We start from the raw sequence: 20,856 nt of genomic DNA on the forward strand, positions 1-20,856 counted from the left end.
GTTGATGATTTAATCGTTGGTGGGAATAACCCGGAGTTCATACACAAATTTAAACAGTATATGAACCGGTGTTTTCACATGAAGGACTTGGGTGTTCTTAAATATTTTTTGGGCATCGAAGTGACTCGCGGATCATCGGGGATATTTCTTTGCAAAAGAAAATATGCACTTGATATTATTATAGAGATTGGCTTATTGGGGTCCAAACCTGCTCACTTTCTTATTACTCAGAATCATAAACTTGCTCTTGCTGACGGAGCACTCCTGGATGACCCTGAACAATATCGACATCTTGCGGGCCGTTTGATTTATTTAACCATTACACGGCCGGAGCTCAGTTATTGCATCCATGTCCTGGATCAATTTATGCAGTGTCCTCGTGTTGATCATTGGGATGCGGCATTACATGTGGTTCGTTATCTGAAAGGACGTCCTGGTCAAGGAATATTTTTTGGCTCTGATAGTAATCTGCAATTGTATGGCTATTGTGATTCCGACTGGGCGAGTTGTCCTCTAACTCGTCGCTCTCTTACTGGGTACTTTGTCATATTAGGACATTCCCCCATCTCCTGGAAGACTAAGAAACAACATACTGTCTCCCAGTCCTCTGCCGAGTCTGAATACCGGTCAATGGCTACTACTAGTTGTGAGTTGAAGTGGTTGAAAGGTCTGCTGTCGTCTTTAGGTATATCTCATCCTCAACCTATACGCTTGTTTTGTGACAATCAAGCTGCTCGGCACATTGCTGCGAACCCTGTCTTCCATGAGCGAACCAAACATATTAAAGTTGATTGTCATGTCATTCGCAATGAGCTCCAGCTCCAAGCCAGCACCATTACACCTTCCTATGTACGTACCGGTGAACAAGTTGCCGACATTTTCACAAAGGCTCTCGGACAAAAACAGTTTGATTTTTTCCTTCCCAAGCTGGGCATTCACAATCCTCATGCACCTCCTTGAGGGGGAGTATTGGACGAAGATAAGGTTCGCGAGAGTCGTAGGAGATTTCGGATCTGTATTCTGTATATTTCCTGTACAGTTAGGATTTAGAAGTTTTGTTTTTCTTTTTGGATTAAGAAGTCTTTTTGATTTTAGAAAGTTTTGGGGAGCAAGAACTCTATCGAATTTGTATATATATCATAAGATAACAATGGAGGGGGTGCACCTTTGGCTTCTGAAATTTTTCACAAACTTTACCTGTTAACCTCAATTTCAAGCATACAATTCAGGTTTGACGATCCATTTTGATCACTTTGCCAATTTTTAGCCAAGAGGCTGATTTGACTATGAACTTCTCCAACGAGCTTCCTTTTTAAACAAAACGATCCTCCCAATTCCCCTGGCAGATGTTCTCGATGTATAATTGTAATGGCTTTTTTCTTTTAAACCCCAAACTTTACACCAGGTGAAGGGCGACCACCTTAAATTTTATTAACCATTTTCAAAAGGAAAATTTATAATAACAGGGGAGGGCTTAGCTCGCATTACCCTATTACCCAAGTATACATATCTCTCCCTCACCATCTTAGACTCACCAAAAAAAATAAAAAACCTAGCAAAACTTAATTAATTCTAAAGATAGAAAAACCCAAATTATCTTCGTGAATAAGATAAGCCAGATCTTTAGGAATTTGAGAATTGTTATTGATCACTTTAAAGTACATTTTTTATAAATGGCTTGTAGACGGAGTTTGATGAAAGTTCACATCTCCGCCCCACAACGTCCCACAGCACATCCCTACCATGTATTGAAAATATCTCCCGATGATTACACGGCAGGGATGTGCTGTGGGACGTTGTGGTATACCAGCTATTTGGTTGTCCTATTGAGATTCGAAAAGGCAACTGTGCAGATGATTAGTTAGTTAGCCAGTAAAGGACAAATTCGGGACAAGACCCTTGATAGCGATTTTCCTTGTAGAATCCAGCACTCCCTAAAAGCAGAATCCAGATTTTGATATTGGTTAACTGCTGGTTTTTTATATTGGTTAACCGAAACTGAACCGGTATCTTTGATTTTTAAAAACATCAAACCAATCGGTTCAGTTAACCTAATTTTCAGTTTGATTTCGGTCAATTTTTTTCAATCAATTCGGTTTTTTGATTTTTTTTTGCTCACCCCTATTTAACAGAAGAGGACATAGCCTGTCTAGCTTGCCCCATGGTCAGTACAAAAAGCACTTAACACCACCCTCTCAAACCCACCCTCCAAAGATTAACATAATCCTCCTACAAAAGCCTTCCAAGATCAACCTGGATTGAGAAATAGAATTAAAAACTTCTCTAAAAGTTCTTTTTCTTTTTCCATGTTAATGGGGTCGGCCGAGAATCTAGCAGCAACATGGTGAATACCGTGGATCCAACAAACCATGGTGTTTGAACTTTGAACTTGAAGGTTCACAATAGTGAAGAAGAAGGCACGGTTTGTTGCTTGGACGGGTGAACAACCACTCAATGTTGTAGAATCCACGGAATGTAATCGGAAGAAGAGTCGATCCAATAAATAAACTAATTAGAATTATTTGATCCAATTCATAATCAACCTACCTGTATACAGACCTTAAGCAACCAAGGAGACATTTTAACTCCAGGTCGATGACCCGGAAAGCAAAAATGGGAATATGACCCGTATTTCATGTTAAATTTATGGGGGATATTTCCAATCCGGATCTCTTGCTCACAAAAACTCAAAGACTCTGTATACATCTACTCATACGGGCATTCAACTGTGTGTAGTGTGTTAAATTCATGAGGAAATATTCTTAAGACTGTATTTGGAAGGAGTATAAATGTAAATATGTAGAATGCAAAACCTTATATTTGATATTATTTTATATATATTTATGTTGTACATATTTACATTTATACTCTTTCCAAACTGAGCCTAAATGAGTGACTGAATACCCATGTGAACAGATGTGTGCAGAGTTTTTGTGAGAAGGTATTCCCATCTCAGATATTTCTGATATACGGATGGATACTAATGCCTTCAGGGTGTGTGAAGGAATGTACACATAGAAATATGTAAAGTGCAAAACCTTTTATTTTGTATTTTTTAGGTATTTATACTGTAGATATTTGTCTTTGTAAAATTTATTTCGTTTTAAAAATTATTTAAACATATTTACATTGAAAACAAAAAAAAAAGTACAGAGTCGTTTGAATTGTATGGACCCATTCTAGATGCAGGTTAGGATTGGGCTTTTGTCAGAATTTGTATGGACCCAGCAAAGCCCAAACCCAACGGCCAAAGCAGTGTGAACTGTGAAACGCACCAACCCGAGTTGCACCCTTGTACGCAATGTTGATCATGCTTGTCAGGTGTCAGCCTTTGATTTTACAGTTACACCAAGAGGTGACCTCTTCTCGATTTGAAATGAACATCGGATTGCTGGATTACAAATGATATATCACCATCCAACCATGGAAACCAATCCGCCATTGGGCCGGAAGTATGAGGTCGGACCAGACTCAGGCCTAGCACCTTGGGCTGAGTTTAGGAGCAGACCTGGCCCAACATGAGACTAAAGTCTAAGTTCATCCTTCCCAGTGCTTTTGGAATATGGTAGTTAGTGGCAACAGGATTGATCCCAAGTCTTCACTATAACAACGCAGAGACCCTATCAACTGAGCCACCATAAATTGTTACTCAAAACTCATCCTAACTTGAAAGCCCATATGGCGAATTTGGTCACTAGCAAATAGAAACAATGATTAGAGTCCATTGTGTAGCTTCGAAAGGCATATTTGAGCCAAAGTGTGGAGATATTTCTCAGCCTGATTAGCTTCTCGATTTGGTTTGGAGTTGAGTCTAGAGTTGTTGGTGGGTAGTAATTGGTGTGTGTACCAACATACAGTAGCCTCAACATTTAAAACCTTAGCAGTGTATCCTTTGTACTGTTCTCTTTCAATGAAAGATTAAAAAGAGGAAGGAATTAACAGTAATCTAGAGTTGATATTAGCAGGGTGGGTCATAATCTTACATACCAATTATAACCACAACCACAACTTGCTTGTCCCCCTTTGTGTGTTGTCCTTGTAACATTCCGACTAATAGACACACATAATAAAGGCAAGAAGGACTGAGGACTGAGAAATGATAATGCGCTCTTTAATCGTTAAACACAATAACAGGCATTTCAATTGATGACACCCCACAACATAGACCCGGGATCTGCTGCACTCCCATAAAAGTTTAGACTTGAAAGTTGAAACCACTCAGGAGACCATTGCAGGAAAAAAAAAAAAGTACAGCTAGCGGATCCAAACATCTTTCATTGTATGTTATGCGTACGGGGGACTTTTATCCTAGGTTTGATTTATTTACGTCGCTGCAGTAGAACTGTAGAAGTAGATGACGATCAATGGTGACTGTGGGTGGTCCCTTTCTCGACGTCGTCTTCGTCGTCGTCGGCCAAACTGGAGTGATGCAATTTGTATGGACTCAAAGAAAGCGTCTTGAGGATTTTGGTGAAGCTGTGCTGCCGAGCCACAGACGACTTGGGGAGGCTCATTCCTTTGTTCAGGCTTCGATTCTTCGTCTTGAACTCGCTGCTATCTTCGTATTCAGACATCTCCACGTTTCCACGGACAAGGTGGGCCGAACCTTCCTCCTCTTTCGCCTCCGTTGATTTTTGGGACGCCGATTTCCTCCTGTAAACTGCGTACAGTATCAACTGAGCCGATCCCAATACGAAACCGATTGCGTTTGGAACCTACGCATACACAGACGTATTATACTTGGTTGCAAATTGTGAAATTAAAGTTCGAACCAGTCTACGGTTCTCCTCGTCGTAATACTTGACCAATCATGGTATACCACGTCAGCTCCATACATATATATGGGTTGGGTCCATGCATACTTGACCCGTCTCAATATGGTCCAGACTCCAGAGGATTCGGTGAGTTATTTATAAATCCATTCGTCCATGGACCCAAGCTGGTGTCGGTGTGGTCCATTGGGTGTACTGTGCAATAGGCCAAATGTTTCATGGCCCATTCGCTTTAACCAACATAAAAATAGTAAACAGTATGATCAACTTTTGCAGGCATATCTGTTATTTTGATCGTAAATTTGAGGGTAAATTAATCCTCTCCTTCCACAGTTGCAATTACCTCCCCCTGAATTTTTCGACATAATTGCAAATGGACCCCTTTGTTAAAAACTTTTAACAAAAGAAATGAAAATGCCCAAAATACTCACACGATTACTATTAAGGCTGGTTTCTTCGGTAAAAATAATACAAAATTTATGAACAACAACAATAAAAAAAGTAGAGTTTAAAGTTGCAGTTTTACCTCTCAGCAACTGATATGAAGAAAAATTTTGAAAAATAAATCAATTTTGGAAAAGAGAATGGGAGGGCTTGGGATAGTGATTGATATGAAAAAAAAATGGAAAATAAATATATTGGTCAACGTAACCAAGGTTCAAAATATCGATACGCCGGTAGGGACATATCGGGCGTTTTGATACTAGTTTTTTACTTTTTTTTATTTTTTTCAAAACTGGTTCAGGGGAGCCGGTCTAGGACCCCTCCATCCCCTGAACCGGTCAGACCCCCGATACACCCACTATAGGGGCATATCAGAAGGGTCCCAGAATGATACGTATCGGTCGATACGTAACGATACTTTGAACCTTGAACATAACTATATATATGAGTATTTTGGACATTTTCATGCCTCTTGTTAGAGGATTCTAAGAGGGGGTCTACTTGCAATTGTGTCAAAAAGTTCAAGGGCAGCGATTGCAATTACCAAACTTCAAGGAAAATTTCAGCAACAGTCCAAAACTTCATGGGAGATTTTAGTAATTTACACAAAATAATTAACCATTTTTATCCATAAATTTTATTATTAGAATGGAAAATTTTGCCCTATAATATTTTGGCAAGTGAAAAAGTCATTTATCCACTTAAGAGATAAAAATTGATTTAACATAAAACCCGTGTGAAAGTGAAAAAATTGGTCAATTTCTTATTAATCAACTTCCCCCTCCATATACCGAAAAAACCGACTGTGAATTGAGAGTTTGAGAAGTGGAAAATGTATACATTGGAGCGGTGGCAAACAAAGGAAAAAGTTAGAGGAGAAAAAAGAAACGAAGGATAAAAGGGAAGACGTAAGACATACCCCAATAAACAAGTCTTTGACGAGCACAGCATAAACAGACCAAACACCCCCATTGAGGAAGAGAAAGAAGGAAAGTGAGAAAGGCATGTAATCCACGCTCTTTGTCCTTATCACCATCCTCTGTCAATCAAACAGAAACAAGAAAAGAATAAAGTTGAGCTATGCCACACAATCGGTACAAACTTTGTCTTGAAAATACGTGATTCTTTAGAGTAGATAATGCAAACAAGAAGGTAGGGTTGCAAACGGTGTCTGTTTGTCCGATTAGAATTGGAATCCATTTCAAATTTGGATCGAATATGCAAGGTTCCATCGATCTCTATCTCAAACCCTTCTGTTGCAATCCAACCTGATAATCTCTCTCTACCAAATAGCTGGACGATCTCACATTCCCAACTCTCAAGTGGTCGTAATTAAGGGTGTCAATGGACCGGTCTTGGATTGGGCCCCGTTTAATCCAAAATCAATTTGGACGGATCAATAAGACATATTGGATAGGACCAATTCGGTTCAAAATATTTATTAGATTGGATTGAACCTGGTCCGTCCATAACAAATTTATATTGGACTGGATTGGATTAAGCTAATGTCTGGTTCATTGATAAAAGATAAGAATATATGTGTCAATGGACTGGGTTTGAGTTAAAGCCAACCTAACTCAAAATGAATTTGAACAGATTGAACGGTCCAGACATTGAATTGAACTGATCTAAATTGATCCAAAACATTTATTGGATTGAACTGGACCTGGTCCATTTATAATGGACTCACATCGGACTGGATTGGATTGGACCAAACCCAGTCCAATTGACACCCCTAGTCCTAATGAATGAATTTTGTTCTACACTTGTACTGTCATGGGCCATGACAGTACAAAAATGCTTCCTTTGAAGCTTTGTCATCAAGTGGAAAAGGACTAAAGGAATTTATGTGGCTCTAATTGTAGATACCAGTGTTCACAGGTAAAACATGCTTAAATTAATTTAAAAGCAAATTGAGAGAGTGAGAGGCTAACAAAAGTCTAGAACAAATTAATGTACCAAGCAACCGTATAAACGAATTCCTCGTGCAGAGATTTACAACCAAGTGTTAGTGGGAGTGAAATACATGAACGTAGCTGTTGGTTTGGATTTTTTCGGATTACAAACCTCCCTTGTGCTTTATTATTTATTTGCAGCAGTGATGCAAGGGAAGAGCTACCCCGTCTTGTGGTCCTTTATATTAGTATCAATTTCTCCATCATCATTTTTTAAGGTAATTTATCCATTATCATTGTTTATAATTGTATAAAGTAATAAAAATTTGTTAGATATGAACAAACCAACTATTAATTTCACCAAAGAAAATTGCAATTCAGTCATTTATCTTAATTTCAATATAATTAAACTAATTATTAGGCATTCAGTTATTGAACTAATCTAGATAATGAAGCTTCTCAGCAAATTAATAATAGCAATATTTATCTAGGATATCTTCATAAGTTCCAACACCCTATACCAACCAACATGATCTAACACCATACATCTCACCATCAGACTGGGACTCATTATAAAGATATGAGACCGGCCATGTATGAGACTATGAGATGTGTGGTGTGAGATCATGTTGGCAGAGTGTTAAAAGGTATTGTATATGTTTGCAGCAAAAAACCGGCCGGCTTACCATGGCAACTAGTGGTGAAGCATACATGCCCAGTGTTAACCCTGCGCATAAGAACCCCACCACAGTGAGCCGAAGACTTCCATGTATCGCCAGAAGAGTCACAGCGATCACAAGTCCCAGACATCCAACGTTCAAGAGAGCTACCAGCTTCATCAATTTCACCTGTACGCCATGGCCCATGCACTTAGAAACACATACACAGACAGACAGCTGAGACGGCGGAGCAACAGAGAACCTAGCTACTCGGTTACCTTTGTATCCTTGGGTGCATAAATGAGGAAAAGAGTGACGTATATGAACTGTAACACAGCGCCGGTGCCATTGACGGTGACGATGAGTAAACCACCAGGCTTGAGAAGTCCATAGAAAGACCACAAGGAGGTGCTCAACAGAGTACAGATGTACGGGAGCCCCTTGAAGCTCTCAGTTGATTTCTTCTTCACCACTCGCCGGAACGTGCCTCTGTCGACAATTAACACAGACTAGATATTGATGTTGAAACACACTTGAAATCTAATTTCTTTCTTTTCATACAATTAGCTAGAGAAGAGAGCCAAGATATATCTCTGTTACTCACATGGGAGAAGTGAAGACAAGTATGGAGATTATGTTGCCTGCAGAGAAAGAACGTCCTTGAACAAATTAAACAATGAACGAAATGAAGAAAGGTTGGAACTAACCCAGGTGTTAATACAATACCTACCTATGATGCCCACGATGAAGCTTAAGCTCGCCATATGAATGCTCGAAGCGAGCAGCAGAAGAATTGAGTGAGATTGCTGGTCCGATACACCTTTCAAATGAGGAGTGGCTCTTTTCGCTACCAAGTATACTCTCTTATAATGCTGGATGATTTTTTTTCCTTTTTTGCCTTTCCCAAAACCAGAATCAATCATACCCACGAGTTAGTGGCGTCTCGACTCGGGACTCCCGAGTTTGGACCACCGTCCACCCATTTCTTTTTCTCTCTCCATTGTTTACTGGAAAGGCGTATTGGCTCCAACCCCTGTTATTGGCTTATGGCATTTGGATTGGAAGTTTTTTTGTCCTCGTAGATGTGAGATCAGGGGCGGAGCTAGATTTTTTTTTTTTTATTTCGAGGGGGTTAAAACCTAGGAAATATGGATAAAGGGTCAAAATATAAATAAAATTTAAATGGGTTTTATGAGAATTTTGAAGGCATACCGCCACCCCCAGTTAGCTCCGCCTGTGTGAAATTTATTTTTTCTTATTAATGCATGGAAATACCCAAAAAGACAGAAAATGTTAAATTTCGAGAAACTTCAAATAAAATTTTCCAGTCTTTTTACATAATATATAACCTCTAAACATGTTTTTAAAAAGCTTTGTAAAAGACTAATTCCACTTGAATGTACCTACGAAGGAGCACATTGCTTTTACGTTTGTACTTCTGTCTCGGCTCCCAACGAGAGAGAGAAAGAAAGAGAACAAATGTATCACTCGGTGGAATTTGTTTGTGTATATGAGCAAAAAGTACGTTGATTGCTAACTCTTGTTTCGGTTAAGTTGGTGCCGATTGCCGAAATGGCAAATGGAGGAGGTGTCCTCCCTAGGACTGCCTCTACTGTGCAGAGGTGAGAGTGCCTTTTAAGGGTGTAGTATGACGGTCTGAATAGGCTTGGCATGCCTGCATGTTAGTGAGCGGTGTTTAAAAATAATAATTACTTATTCAAATAAGCAATTATTTTGAGTCAGGACCACGTAAATAAGCATTTATTAGCGATTGATAAGTAAAAAGACCGAAATAAGTGTTTGTTTTAAAAATAAAATACTCATTTGAAAAGCCTAAAATTTGGACTTATTTTTAGTACTTATTCAATGAGCATTTATTTCCTTTTTGGCCCATGATGTCATTTTGAAAATACCCATACTGCTTCTATTTGAAAAGAGTGCTTTTTGGCCCAATATAAGTGCTTATTAGAATAATCACTTATTTTTCAAATAAACACTCCCAAATTTAGCCATAGTGTCATTTTTGTAATTAAATACTATCAGTATTCTTTGAGCAAACTGTCAAAAGCTTGACATTCTCATTGATAAGGAACATTTAACCTCCTTGGTGCATACCCTTTGACACTCCTTGGACCATACATTCCTACAAGGGCAGCCTTTGATTAATTGCTAAGATGGTTGTCAAAGTTCTAGTGGGCACACACATAAAACTCATGGGGATAAAGCATAAATGTCATAAAGAGGAGGCTCAATATGAAGGATGGTTATGGCCGAATGTCCCAATTATAACCTTCCTCCTATGTTTGGGTGTATCAGAATCGGACCATCCCTTGCCCTAGAATTGGGGTGTGTCTTCGGCCAGATAGATAATTGAGTGATATGGGTTAAAGAGAATCACCCCTTCTTATCCTTCATGTGCTATGATGTCATGATCCAGTGCTATTAACATTAAACATTACCATCATTAAACCTAGTTTGGCCCTATCTCTTTTTTACGAGGTTTGTCCAAGTATTAAGGGTTGGGATGACGCACAAACGGTCATTTTTCACTACCAAAACTTTCGACCATAGTGCAGTCATACATAGTTTGGTTGATCTTGGATCCATTCGATGAAAGGCCATTGTTTGGGAGTTTCAGTTGATATTTCAGAATTTGGTGTTAGAAAAGCTTAGTTTAATCAATTTAACATCCAATAGGGTAGTAGTATCAAGTCCATATCTATTCCTCACATAGCTCTCCTCATAGCATGTCTCAGCCACGCATCAGGAACATCTCCCGTTCTTGTATGTTATCGTTCATAGGAGATGTTCTCAATACACGGAGGGATTTGGTTGTGAGGTCGGTGTGAGGTGGAGCAAATTCCAATTCAGTAATACTATAGGCCCTTGACTACAAGACAAAATACTTTAACCAGATTTTCGTTGATGCTTTATTTATTTGTTGCGCAAATCTGAACCAAATACAGTTTTGCACTTGATTCAACCCTAAATTTCTTCTGATGAATCAATTTTTGGTGATGTATCAATTTTTTGTGCTAAGTACCTCGTCATTTGGTCTGCTTCCAAGTGGCCAATAACTCAGAGGCCGAAGTGAACTTTTGTTGGATGAGGACCTGGATGCCGAGCTGACCAGGCCGAACTGGGGGCAAATTAGGTGCTGAGTTAACTGGGCCGAGTTGGGCAGTTTAGGTGTCGAACTGATTGGGTCGAGCTAGGCAGGTTAGGTGACGAGCTGACTGGGCCGAGCTAGGCAGGTTAGGTGACGAGCTGACCAGAGTGTCGAGCTGCCTATTAGGTGTTGAGCTGCCTATTAATCGTCGAGCTGACCAAAGGGCCGAGCTGCCTATTAGTTGTCGAGCTGACCAAAGGGCCGAATTGCCTGGTGGCGAGCTGGATTGATTGTTGAGCTTCGTAGTTCTTTAGAAACCTGCAAGGAATCAATGTCAGAGGACCCGAGGTGGCTAACCCGGCGAGATCGCTCCGGTGCTTAAGCCTATACTCTCATAATAGACTCCGAGCTAAAAATCACAAAGTATGAGAGCTAGAATATGCTTACTTGCCCCCCTCATGTCATTGGGGTTGGTGCCTTTATATAGGCATTGTTTGGCGTGGGCTTCACGCACCATATCCGAGATTTCTGAGAAGTCACCTAAGTGGTCCGAGATTCCCGGAGGCAACCGCCATGCACGTTGACCACCCTTCGGATCGTTCGGCGTGTGGGCCAACTTCCAAGGATCGTGGGAATGTTAGGATATGCATGCCAAATTTGTCGGCAAGCACGTCTCGCAGGTCGCCAGGTCGGCGCCTGGGACAGGCCACTAGTTCGCGCCTGTGCCAGGCCGCCAGGTCGGCGCCTGTGCCAGGCCACCAGGTTGGCGCCTAGGCCAGGCCGCAAGGTCGCGCCTGGGCCAAGCCACCAAGTCGGCGCCTAAGCCAGGCTGCCAAGTGGGACACCATCAACTTGGCTAAGGCAAGTTGTTGCCTACGAGTGTCACCTAATTATTCCGAGGTGCCATGTGTCACAATATAATTGGAGGACCAAATCCGCCCTCATCATCTTCCAAGCCTATATCTCTCGTAATGTATGTTAAGTTCATGGAAGATGCTTTGGTTGGATCTCCAAGCTTGCAAAATGTGTGTGCAGAGTTTTTACCTGCATAAAATCCCACAACACTTGATTCACATTTGCACTTATTTGTTTGTAACTATGTTATCCATCCTTACCTTAATCAAAATTTACACTTTTTTACCTATATGCACTTTTACATAAAATAGGGATTACATTATTTTGCTTCTCGCACACAAATAAGACAAAGTCAAATCCAAAACAAAAATAAATCAGAATTTACATTGAGCCTATTTACACTTCCATGCATTTACATGGCTGCAAATTTCATTTTCACTACAAAGAAATTGAACGGAGTCCGCCAAAATCCCAATTAATCGGATTTCTGGACAAATATCACTACAATTGTACAATTAATCAGCTGCCTAGCTAACAGACCGACCACATGAGCTGAGGTAACGCATATCCTTTCAAGCCCATGATCGTCAAAGACAAAATGAATTGTCCTGGATCTCCCATCCGTTACATGATAAATAAAGGCCCATTTTTAGCCCAGTTTATTTGAACCATAAAGTCGAAATCAGTCAATCAAATCGACCGGCCAACCCTAAACCCAGAAATGGTTTTTAAATGAAAAGAATAGAGGAATGGACTGGCCAACCCTGAACCTAGCAAAGCCTAGTCAAGCCAGTTATTGGTGGGGCTCAAGGTTCAAAATATCAATACGCCCGATACGTTGGTAGGGAGGGGCGTATTGGGCAAATCGATACTTTTTTTTTTATTTTTTTTTTGAAACCGATTCAGGGGGGCCGGCTTAGGGCTCCTCCACCCCCTGAACCAGTCAGACCCCCAATACACCCACTATAAGGGCATATCGGAAGGGTACCGAAACGATACATATCAACTGATTCGGGTCAATACGTGTCGATATTTTGAACTTTGGTGGGGCTAAGACTAGAGATAATAATAATTTTGTTATATGATGTCAAGGGTACTCGGTCAACCTGGCCCGATTGATTTATAGGCTAAGAAAAGGGTCCAAGGTTTAAAGTTTCGGAAACGTAAGATGTATCGGAAAGACAACTTAAGAGATATATTGGGATATGTATTGGATACGCATGAATACAGATGAAAAATCAACATACACATAAATATATTAGGAAATTCAAATAAATCATAAAAAATATATTATTAACAATACTTACAAGTTTTATATGATTGTAAATAAGTCATTTAAATGTAAAAAACCATAATTTAATGTTTATATAAAATGTGACATATAGACATATAATTAATAACCGTTGAAAATGATGGAATAACTAAAATGTGAAAAAAAAAAACAAAAAAGAACTAAAACATGAATGTATATACATCAAATTTCAAATAACCAATATAATTATCTTAATATTTATTAGTATATAAATTTTAATAATTAATTTCAGCAATTATTAATAAGCACCACTAAGAAAATAGAAAATTAACTTAAAACTAAAAATGCATATAACTACAACAAACAAATCAGAGTGGTTTAGTGGCGAAATTTAAATTTAAAATTCAAATTTAAATTTAAATTTGCCTTAAAATATAGGAGTAATTAACTAATTAATAAAGAAGTTAGACTTGAATATAGGAGTAATAAACGACATTAATGAAAGATATTTGGTATTAAATATAAATTAATGAAATTAATGGAACAAAGGGGAACCGAAACGATTCAGTTTGTATCGGCCTGTTTCGAGTTTGTATCGACCGATATAGATCCGAAACAGCTCGATATAGCCTGTATCGGCCGATACATTCAAAAAGAAACAAAACACGTGATTTTTACATGTTCCATGTATCAGTTTCTTAGCGGAATGGTATGCATCGGCTGATACGTTGCGATATTTTAAACCTTGAAAGGGCCCAATTGTTTTAATCGATTAACCTATTTTGATTTTTGATTAATAATCAATAGTGGTAAGTATAAGTTAGTTCGATTTGGTTTGGTTTTAAGGTAGAACCTAGAATCTACCCTGTAGAGATTATTAGTTCCAGGTTTTTGGAACCAAAACCTACCTTGTCTTTTTTTTTTTTTTTTTGAAAGATCAATATGATAATACAATACAGACTACCCAAGGAGAGACACGAGTTGGTACCACTCCTAAACAACAACATTGTATTACATCATAGGAGAAAACGAAAATTTACAGAACTGCCCAGAATTAGTGTCCCCTTGAGGCCCCTTGCTTAGCTAACCTATCTGCTATATGGTATTAGCTGTTCTACCCATCCACTGAGAAGTAAAAATCATGCTTCTTGAAAACCAATTAATTTTCCTCAAAAGGTCCCTGTAGCACCAAATAACTGAATCTGGATTTGTTAACCAATCCACAACAGCTTTGGAATCTCCTTCAACAAGCAGATTCTGAACTCCTAACTAGTCTGTAATCTAAATACCTTGTACTCTGTCAAAGATCAATTTCAATGTCAATTCTAATCTTGGCAGTTCTAGGGTCTACCCATGGAACACTTTCTTTAGTAGATTGAACGTGACCAAAAAAATATTAAATTGAAAAAAATTATCAATTCATTTAAATTGCTCAATAATTTGTAAACATGAAGCTGATTTAAGGTAAAAATCCATTTAATTACAGCTAAAACCTACCCATTTGCTCATCCCAAATAATGGACCAGAGAGACCAAAAGACAAACATAACCATTGTGGATGATAACATCATCTAGATCTATGCACCAAACCTCTTATACTCACACCACCTGGCATAATTTCATTTGTTGGATCCAAAAACACAACCCCAACAAGGTATACTAATGGGTAGATGCTGGTGAAACTAATTTAACATTTGATGGTTGATACCCGTCACTTCTATATGTTATTTGATTATCAAAGTGTCTAATGTACTAACAAGCTAGGGTGAGACTCAAATGAGTTAAAAGATTTTATCATAAATGAAAAACGTGAAATCAGATCTGCTCAGAAGAAAGATTTTTGGTCGTATAAATAAATGGATTTTGTATAGTCATTTTCCTCAAATGAAACAAACGGCAAGAGTACAAAACAGATTGCATTCATGAATCGGAATGAGTGTATTTATGCACTCTACAAACTTGTATTTTGCATTGCTTCCAAACGTAGTAGCTTTAAGTAACTAAATTTACTCGTATAAATAACTTCTCCAACAGCGAACAGGGCCTTAAATCCACCCTTAAAAGTAAATCCATTAAATCTGTTGGATCGGAAAAACCAAATTAAAAGAAAAAAGAAATCACCAGGCTTATGAACCGTTCATCCACTGCACTTTCGATCAAAATCAAGAAACATTAATCTTTTAGAAGCAGCAGAAGCTCTGCTTCTTAGTACCTATTCAAGTCAGCCCAAACAAGTACCTCACTATGCAGAACTTTTTTAATGTCAAATGGCTTCAACGTCCAACTTTTCATTATTGACCCATAATAGACAAAAAAAAAGGAAAAATGCAGCAGATAGTGGAAGAATGATTCGATTCCGGATCGACCCTCTGAGCATATTAATTTGCATTCACCACAAAAGGAAAAAAAAGAACACCAATATAATTAAGGGAGAATGACGGTTCAGCCCTGGGTCAGAATTTTTAGGCCTAAAGTACTGTTGAGTAGATGCCAGCTCGGAATTGATGTTAATTCATGCGGGTGGGTATTGGTTTATAGAGTGTGGGTATTTGATATTTTGAATGTTTATAGATTTATAGTGGAATTCAGAAATCTGCATTGGATATGTTTTCCGCATAATAATAATTAGGGAAAATTTCCGATTAGTACCTTGTACTTTGGCTCGAGTGACAATTTGGTCCCCGAACTTTAAAATGCGACAATCCAGTACCTGAACTTTCAAAATGTGACAATCCAGTACCTGCCATTAATCAGCCGTTAAGTGACATTTGAAAACTCAAAAATGCCCTTCGAATGCCATCTATTTCTCTTTATCAACCATCCAAACGTTGACAAAAATACTAAACAATTCCAAATCCTAGCCTCTTTTATTCAAAAAAGTTGGTGATTGTTTAAATCTAGACTTTGGGACTGGTCATTTTATTGTCAATGTTTGGATGGTTGATAAAGAAAATTAGATGCATTCTTAGAGCATTTTTTACTTTTTAAATGTCACTTAACGGCTGATTAATGAGCTGGTTAATGACAGGTATCGGATTGTCACATTTTGTAAGTTTGAGTACCGGATTGTCACATTTTGAAAGTTTAGATAATGGATTGTCGCATTTTAAAGTTTGGAAATCAAATTGTCACTCCAGCCAAAATACAGGGTACTAATAAGGAATTTTTCCTAATAATTAATCAGCTACCTCATTAATTTCTGTATATACTTGCAGGTTTCTATTGGCTTCTCAAATAAAAAAAAAAAAAAACAATATATATTTTTGGAATCAACAAAATGTTGGGTTTTAAAAAAGAAAACAGATTTTCTAATATAGAAATTTATGAAATGCGGTATTAAATAATAAGATGAAAATATGTTTTTAAAACCAAATTCAAGAACATGTTTTAATTTTAGATTTGAAAACAAAAAATACATATACAACCAAGAATATGTTCTTTTTTTTGTATGTTTTTATTTTAAGAAACAATCTGTTTTCAAATCAAATGATTTTGATTTGTTTTTAAAACCGGCAACATGAAAAAACAATTCACCTTGTAAAACGCGAAGGATTTAACCAGATAATTTTAAAAAATAAAATAAAATCATTATAATATGACCACCCCTAACACAACACATATATAACATGGACTTTGGCGTCAAGGAAAATAAATTGGAAGCTAGCATACCCAAATGAGCATAGTAGATGACAACCGAAGAATATCCGATAGAACAGTAGATCCCCATGAGAGAGAGAGAACATCCACTTCCAAAGTTCCACAGTAGGAGATGGTCAATCCCAAGACTGAAGACCAACTACTGTAGCCATTCTCAGCAACAGCTTCAACCATGAAGACGGAGCTTTCTCACCGCGATCAAGGCGCGGATTTCGGATTGCTTAAACCGAAACGTTATTGGGTCCTTACTCAATATTGCTAAGTCTTTCGTTCTCATTTTACTTGTTAATTTCTCCGCTCCTGTTACACATTTCTCCTTTCCCCCTTTGGCTCTCATTAATTCCCTCTATTTTCTCTTTCAAGGTATGGATTTTTTTTTCTCTTTCTCTATAAATATTTCGTCACGGTTTCGGTTTTCCTATTCTCTTTTTTCTTTTTGGAATTTTCCCACGTTCTGCGCTTTGTTGAACATTGTACAGAAGCTGGTCCGACTTATTAATTTGTTGAAACTATTGCAGTTGATGAATTTCGGTTTCTTCAAGTAGGATTTCTACTCATTCGAATCTCTGCATGCTATGGACTTATGTAGGATCTTTTATGCTCACTGTCTCTTTCCAGTGGAAACGAATATCGGTTCATAACTTGTTTATTAGTATCGGATCTGGGTTTTGCTTTGGAATTGTAAATTTTGAAGAAGGTAGAATTTGTTTTCACGTCGCGTTGGTTCTCCACCTCCACCTCTCTCTTCTGTTACTGAGGCCTTTGATCTCCTGTAGAAAGATTTTGAAGAGAGAATTCCAGATGAGAATCAAATCCAAGTTTCTGTTTCAGCTTCATTGGGCCTTTTGGCTGAAGGGGGACTATGTATAGTTTAGCTTCTATAACAGTGATGCAAGGTAAATGATGGGGAAATCCCCATCAACGATCTATCATTAAACAATCAATGTGTGACCAGAATTTTACCTACATTTCATCACCTCCCTTATGTTTTATTTCCTTTATAAAAGAATGGTAGGCCTTCTCTATGCCTTTCCCAAGTGCACTACCACAGGAAAAGTTCAGATGCTCCTGACTCCCATATCCCACTCCCCTTTTCCTAGCCATGCCTTGCAGTGGTTACTTTCCTCTTAACTCTTAAGAGCCTCAGGTTTTTCACTGGAATATGTGTAGGACTGGCCAATGTTGCAATATCTTGTTTAATGAATCTCCACTGTTAGGTTTTTCTTTTTGGGTGGGTCTCAGATAGAATGTTAAAGTTTGTGTGTGTGTGTAAGAGAGAGAGAGATTAATTAGTATTTATGGCTCCATGCATCAATACTTCTGCTTATTTTCCCCATGTTTTCCGGTTTTGCATTGGCCCCTCCATGTTTTATAGATGACCCTTGCCCCAATCTCTGAAAGCAGTTCTAAATCATTTCTTCAAATTATCCACTGGAAAAATGCCTTTACTGCACCTCAAGTTTAAAAAGGATGAAATGCTTCCTATTTCAATTTTTTTAGGAAGCATTTGATAACAGCTGAAGTGGATGAACTGAATGGCTTTTTTTCTTCGTCTTTTAGTGAATAGTTCCTCATTAAGGAGGTTGTGAACTCCATAATGCCTGAAACTAAAGTTGGGTCAAGTACCATAACCTCAAATATTTCATTATTTAATTATTTTATCCACTAAAACACAAGGCAACCCCTTGTGTTTGGTTCAGCCATTTAAACTGTTATCAACCATCCCTTTAGTTTAGAACTCCTTGTTTTTCAGTTTTTCTTTCACCTTTTTACTTCAAAAGCAATTTCATTTTGAAGCATGGCATTGCCAATGACAATGAGAGCAGTTTCTGAACCTTCCACCTCCTTGATCTAAGCCAGCATTTACAGAATCTTCAAAAAAAATAAAAAAATAATAATAACAAAACTGATTTTCCTTCGTTCTTCTTTTAAAGAACTAACAATTCCTATGGAAGTCTGGTTTTCACTAACTATTTCTTCTTCTTCTTCTTTTAAAACTTTTGAAACCCATTTTCTTATAATGTTTTTCAGCGTCATTTCTATTACGTCTATCATGGATTTTTAAATAAAGAGGCTAGTTCTGTATTGCTGCTAATGCTATATTGGGTTCTGTTGTTTTGCTCTTGTGCAGATGATTAATGACGAAGATTTGGGATTCCTTGCCAATTTTATTGGCATTTTTGTATTTGTTCTGGTAATTGCTTACCATTATATAATGACCGATCCCAAATATGAAGGCATCTGAATACTTTTGTCTGTTGACCTTGAACCAATGCATGTCAGTTTTGTTGACGGTAACTACTTTATAAGTGGATATAGATCTGATGTAGTTCTGTATCAGGCGGTTTTTTCACCCTGCTCCATTGCATACTCTGTTAAGATTGATCTTTTGTTGCACTAATATCAGCTTGCGTTTACCTTTTTGTGGTTCATGTTGACCCCTTAATGTTTAAGATTTTGGGTCCTTCGAGCTTTGGTGTTGACATGCGCAACTTCTGGTTTCCATAATTTTGTTGTTAGCTCAGGTTTCATAGGGGTTGTTTCACAGTTGATCAATGCAAATTTGTGAAAATATGCGTTGCCACATCATATGGGAGAAACATATGATGTGGGAGAAACATGTCAATCAGAAAAATGATGTGGGAGAAACATCAGGCAGGAATGCAAACGGATCAGATCAGATTCGAATCCGAAAAATTCGATCGAATCTTAGTACTCGATTTGAATTTGAATCTTATTCGTAAGTCGGATCTTTGGATTTGATTTCATCCGATTTATTTTTTTAAGAAATTAATAAATTATTAAAAGAAAAATAAAATATACTAATTTAAATAAAGTAAAAACAAAAAATACAAGTATTTTTTAATTATTTTCATCATATATATATATATATGTTTTTATAAAAAAAATAAATAATATAACAAATTTATAAATAAATAATAATATATGTATTATATATATTTATATTTATAAATATATAATATATCAAATCGGATAGGGGTTATTTGAATCTGATCCAATTTCTAATTGGATCATATTATCTGATCCGGTCCAAAACCAAATAGGATCGGATCGATCAGATCATGATCCGATCCATTTGCACCCCTAGTTGTAGGTAGAAAATATAAACAATAATTTGTATCGATTAACTCAAAATGTTTTTAAAGCATGTTGCAATAGTAAAATCTTGGGTTAGCATAAGAATGGCCAATTTGTTCAAGAACATGGTATGTGCCTGCAAGCAAGGTTCAAAGCATCGACACGTATCGGACGATACATATCGTTTAGGGAGCTCCCCCGATACGCCCCTACAGAGGGTGTATCGGGGTTCTGACCAGTGGAGGATCCTTAAACTAGCCCCCCTAAACCGGTTTTGAAAAAAAAATGGTTCTGAAAAAAAAATAAAAAGTAAAAAAAAAAGTACCAATATAGCCCGATACGCCCTTATCGGCATATCGGGCGTATCGATATTTTGAACCTTGCCTACAAATGTGATGCTAGGACTAATCAAATTTGCAAAATTCAATTCCCAGTCTCTAATATCTCTTGGTTATCTCCTCCAAGTTTTTCTCCTACCATACCAGGTCATCATTTTCAAGTTTTCTTGAAAAAAGGGGAAATTCCCGATTAGCACCTGTACTTTGGGCCTAATGTCACTTTGGTCCCTAAACTTTAAAATGCAGCAATTCGGTACTCAAACTTTCAAAACATGTCAATCCAATACCTGTCGCTAACCAGCTATTAAGTGGCATTTGAAAAGGCACAAATACCCTTTAAGTGTCATCTAATTCTCCTTATCAACCATCCAACCATCTAATTCTCCTTATCAACCCTTTAGGTGTCACCCCAACATTATTGAATAGAAGAAGCAAGGATTTAGGACTGTTCATTTTTTCTCAATGTTTGAATGATTGATAAAGAGAATTAGATGACACTCAAAGGGCATTTGTGTCTTTTCAAATGCCACTTAGCGGCTAGTTAACGGGTTGGTTAACGGAAGGTACTGGATTGACATGTTTTGAAAGTTCGGGCACTAAACTGCCACATTTTAAAGTTCGGGGACCAAAGTGACACTAGGCCCAAAGTACAGAGTACTCATCAAGAATTTTCCCAAAAAAATGATTATAAATAAGAAGAATATATTATAGATGCATTCAACTCCCTATCCAAAACCATTGGATTTGACTCGTTTAATCTCACTTTGAAATTAGGGT

The 20,856-nt window shown here is 37.7% G+C and overlaps 1 protein-coding gene and 1 pseudogene across 4 annotated transcripts; one reads left to right on the forward strand and one right to left on the reverse strand.

Moving 5' to 3' along the window:
* Window positions 1-4,083: 4,083 nt before the first annotated feature.
* On the reverse strand, window positions 4,084-8,725 carry LOC104598913 (bidirectional sugar transporter SWEET16-like). Of its 2 annotated transcripts, XM_010261204.3 has the most exons (6): window positions 8,501-8,713; window positions 8,375-8,411; window positions 8,049-8,259; window positions 7,798-7,959; window positions 6,136-6,255; window positions 4,084-4,715 (listed from the first exon to the last, which is right to left on the reverse strand). In XM_010261204.3, exons 1-6 carry the CDS (start codon window positions 8,691-8,693, stop codon window positions 4,362-4,364), a joined length of 1,077 nt encoding a protein of 358 aa, XP_010259506.1. In that variant the 5' UTR covers window positions 8,694-8,713; the 3' UTR covers window positions 4,084-4,361. The 2 variants fall into 2 exon arrangements, with proteins under 2 accessions (XP_010259506.1, XP_010259507.1); XM_010261205.3 differs by lacking the exon at window positions 6,136-6,255 and having other exon boundaries at window positions 8,501-8,725.
* A 7,928-nt stretch (window positions 8,726-16,653) lies between these two features.
* Window positions 16,654-19,078, forward strand: LOC104598911 (dolichyl-diphosphooligosaccharide--protein glycosyltransferase subunit 4A pseudogene; annotated as a pseudogene). Of its 2 annotated transcripts, none has more exons than XR_016084352.1 (2): window positions 16,654-17,005; window positions 18,774-19,078. The product of XR_016084352.1 is annotated as a dolichyl-diphosphooligosaccharide--protein glycosyltransferase subunit 4A pseudogene, transcript variant X1 (transcript). The 2 variants fall into 2 exon arrangements; XR_016084353.1 differs by having other exon boundaries at window positions 16,654-17,538; window positions 18,774-18,900.
* The last annotated feature ends 1,778 nt before the right edge of the window (window positions 19,079-20,856 follow it).

This window comes from Nelumbo nucifera, chromosome 3 (genome assembly GCF_055504915.1).
Source record: "Nelumbo nucifera cultivar China Antique chromosome 3, China Antique-T2T, whole genome shotgun sequence".
In the NCBI taxonomy this organism is placed as follows: Eukaryota; Viridiplantae; Streptophyta; class Magnoliopsida; order Proteales; family Nelumbonaceae; genus Nelumbo; species Nelumbo nucifera.

Bases quoted from the DNA above. Each gene is read 5' to 3' on its own strand.
- LOC104598913 (XM_010261204.3), bottom strand. From the start codon at position 8,693: ATGATTGATTCTGGTTTTGGGAAAGGCAAAAAAGGAAAAAAAATCATC. The intron at 8,412-8,500 runs GTAGGTATTGTA...CTTTCTCTGCAG, and splicing joins CTTCATCGTGGGCATCATAG to GCAACATAATCTCCATACTT. The intron at 7,960-8,048 runs GTAACCGAGTAG...CATGGCGTACAG, and splicing joins ATGCACCCAAGGATACAAAG to GTGAAATTGATGAAGCTGGT.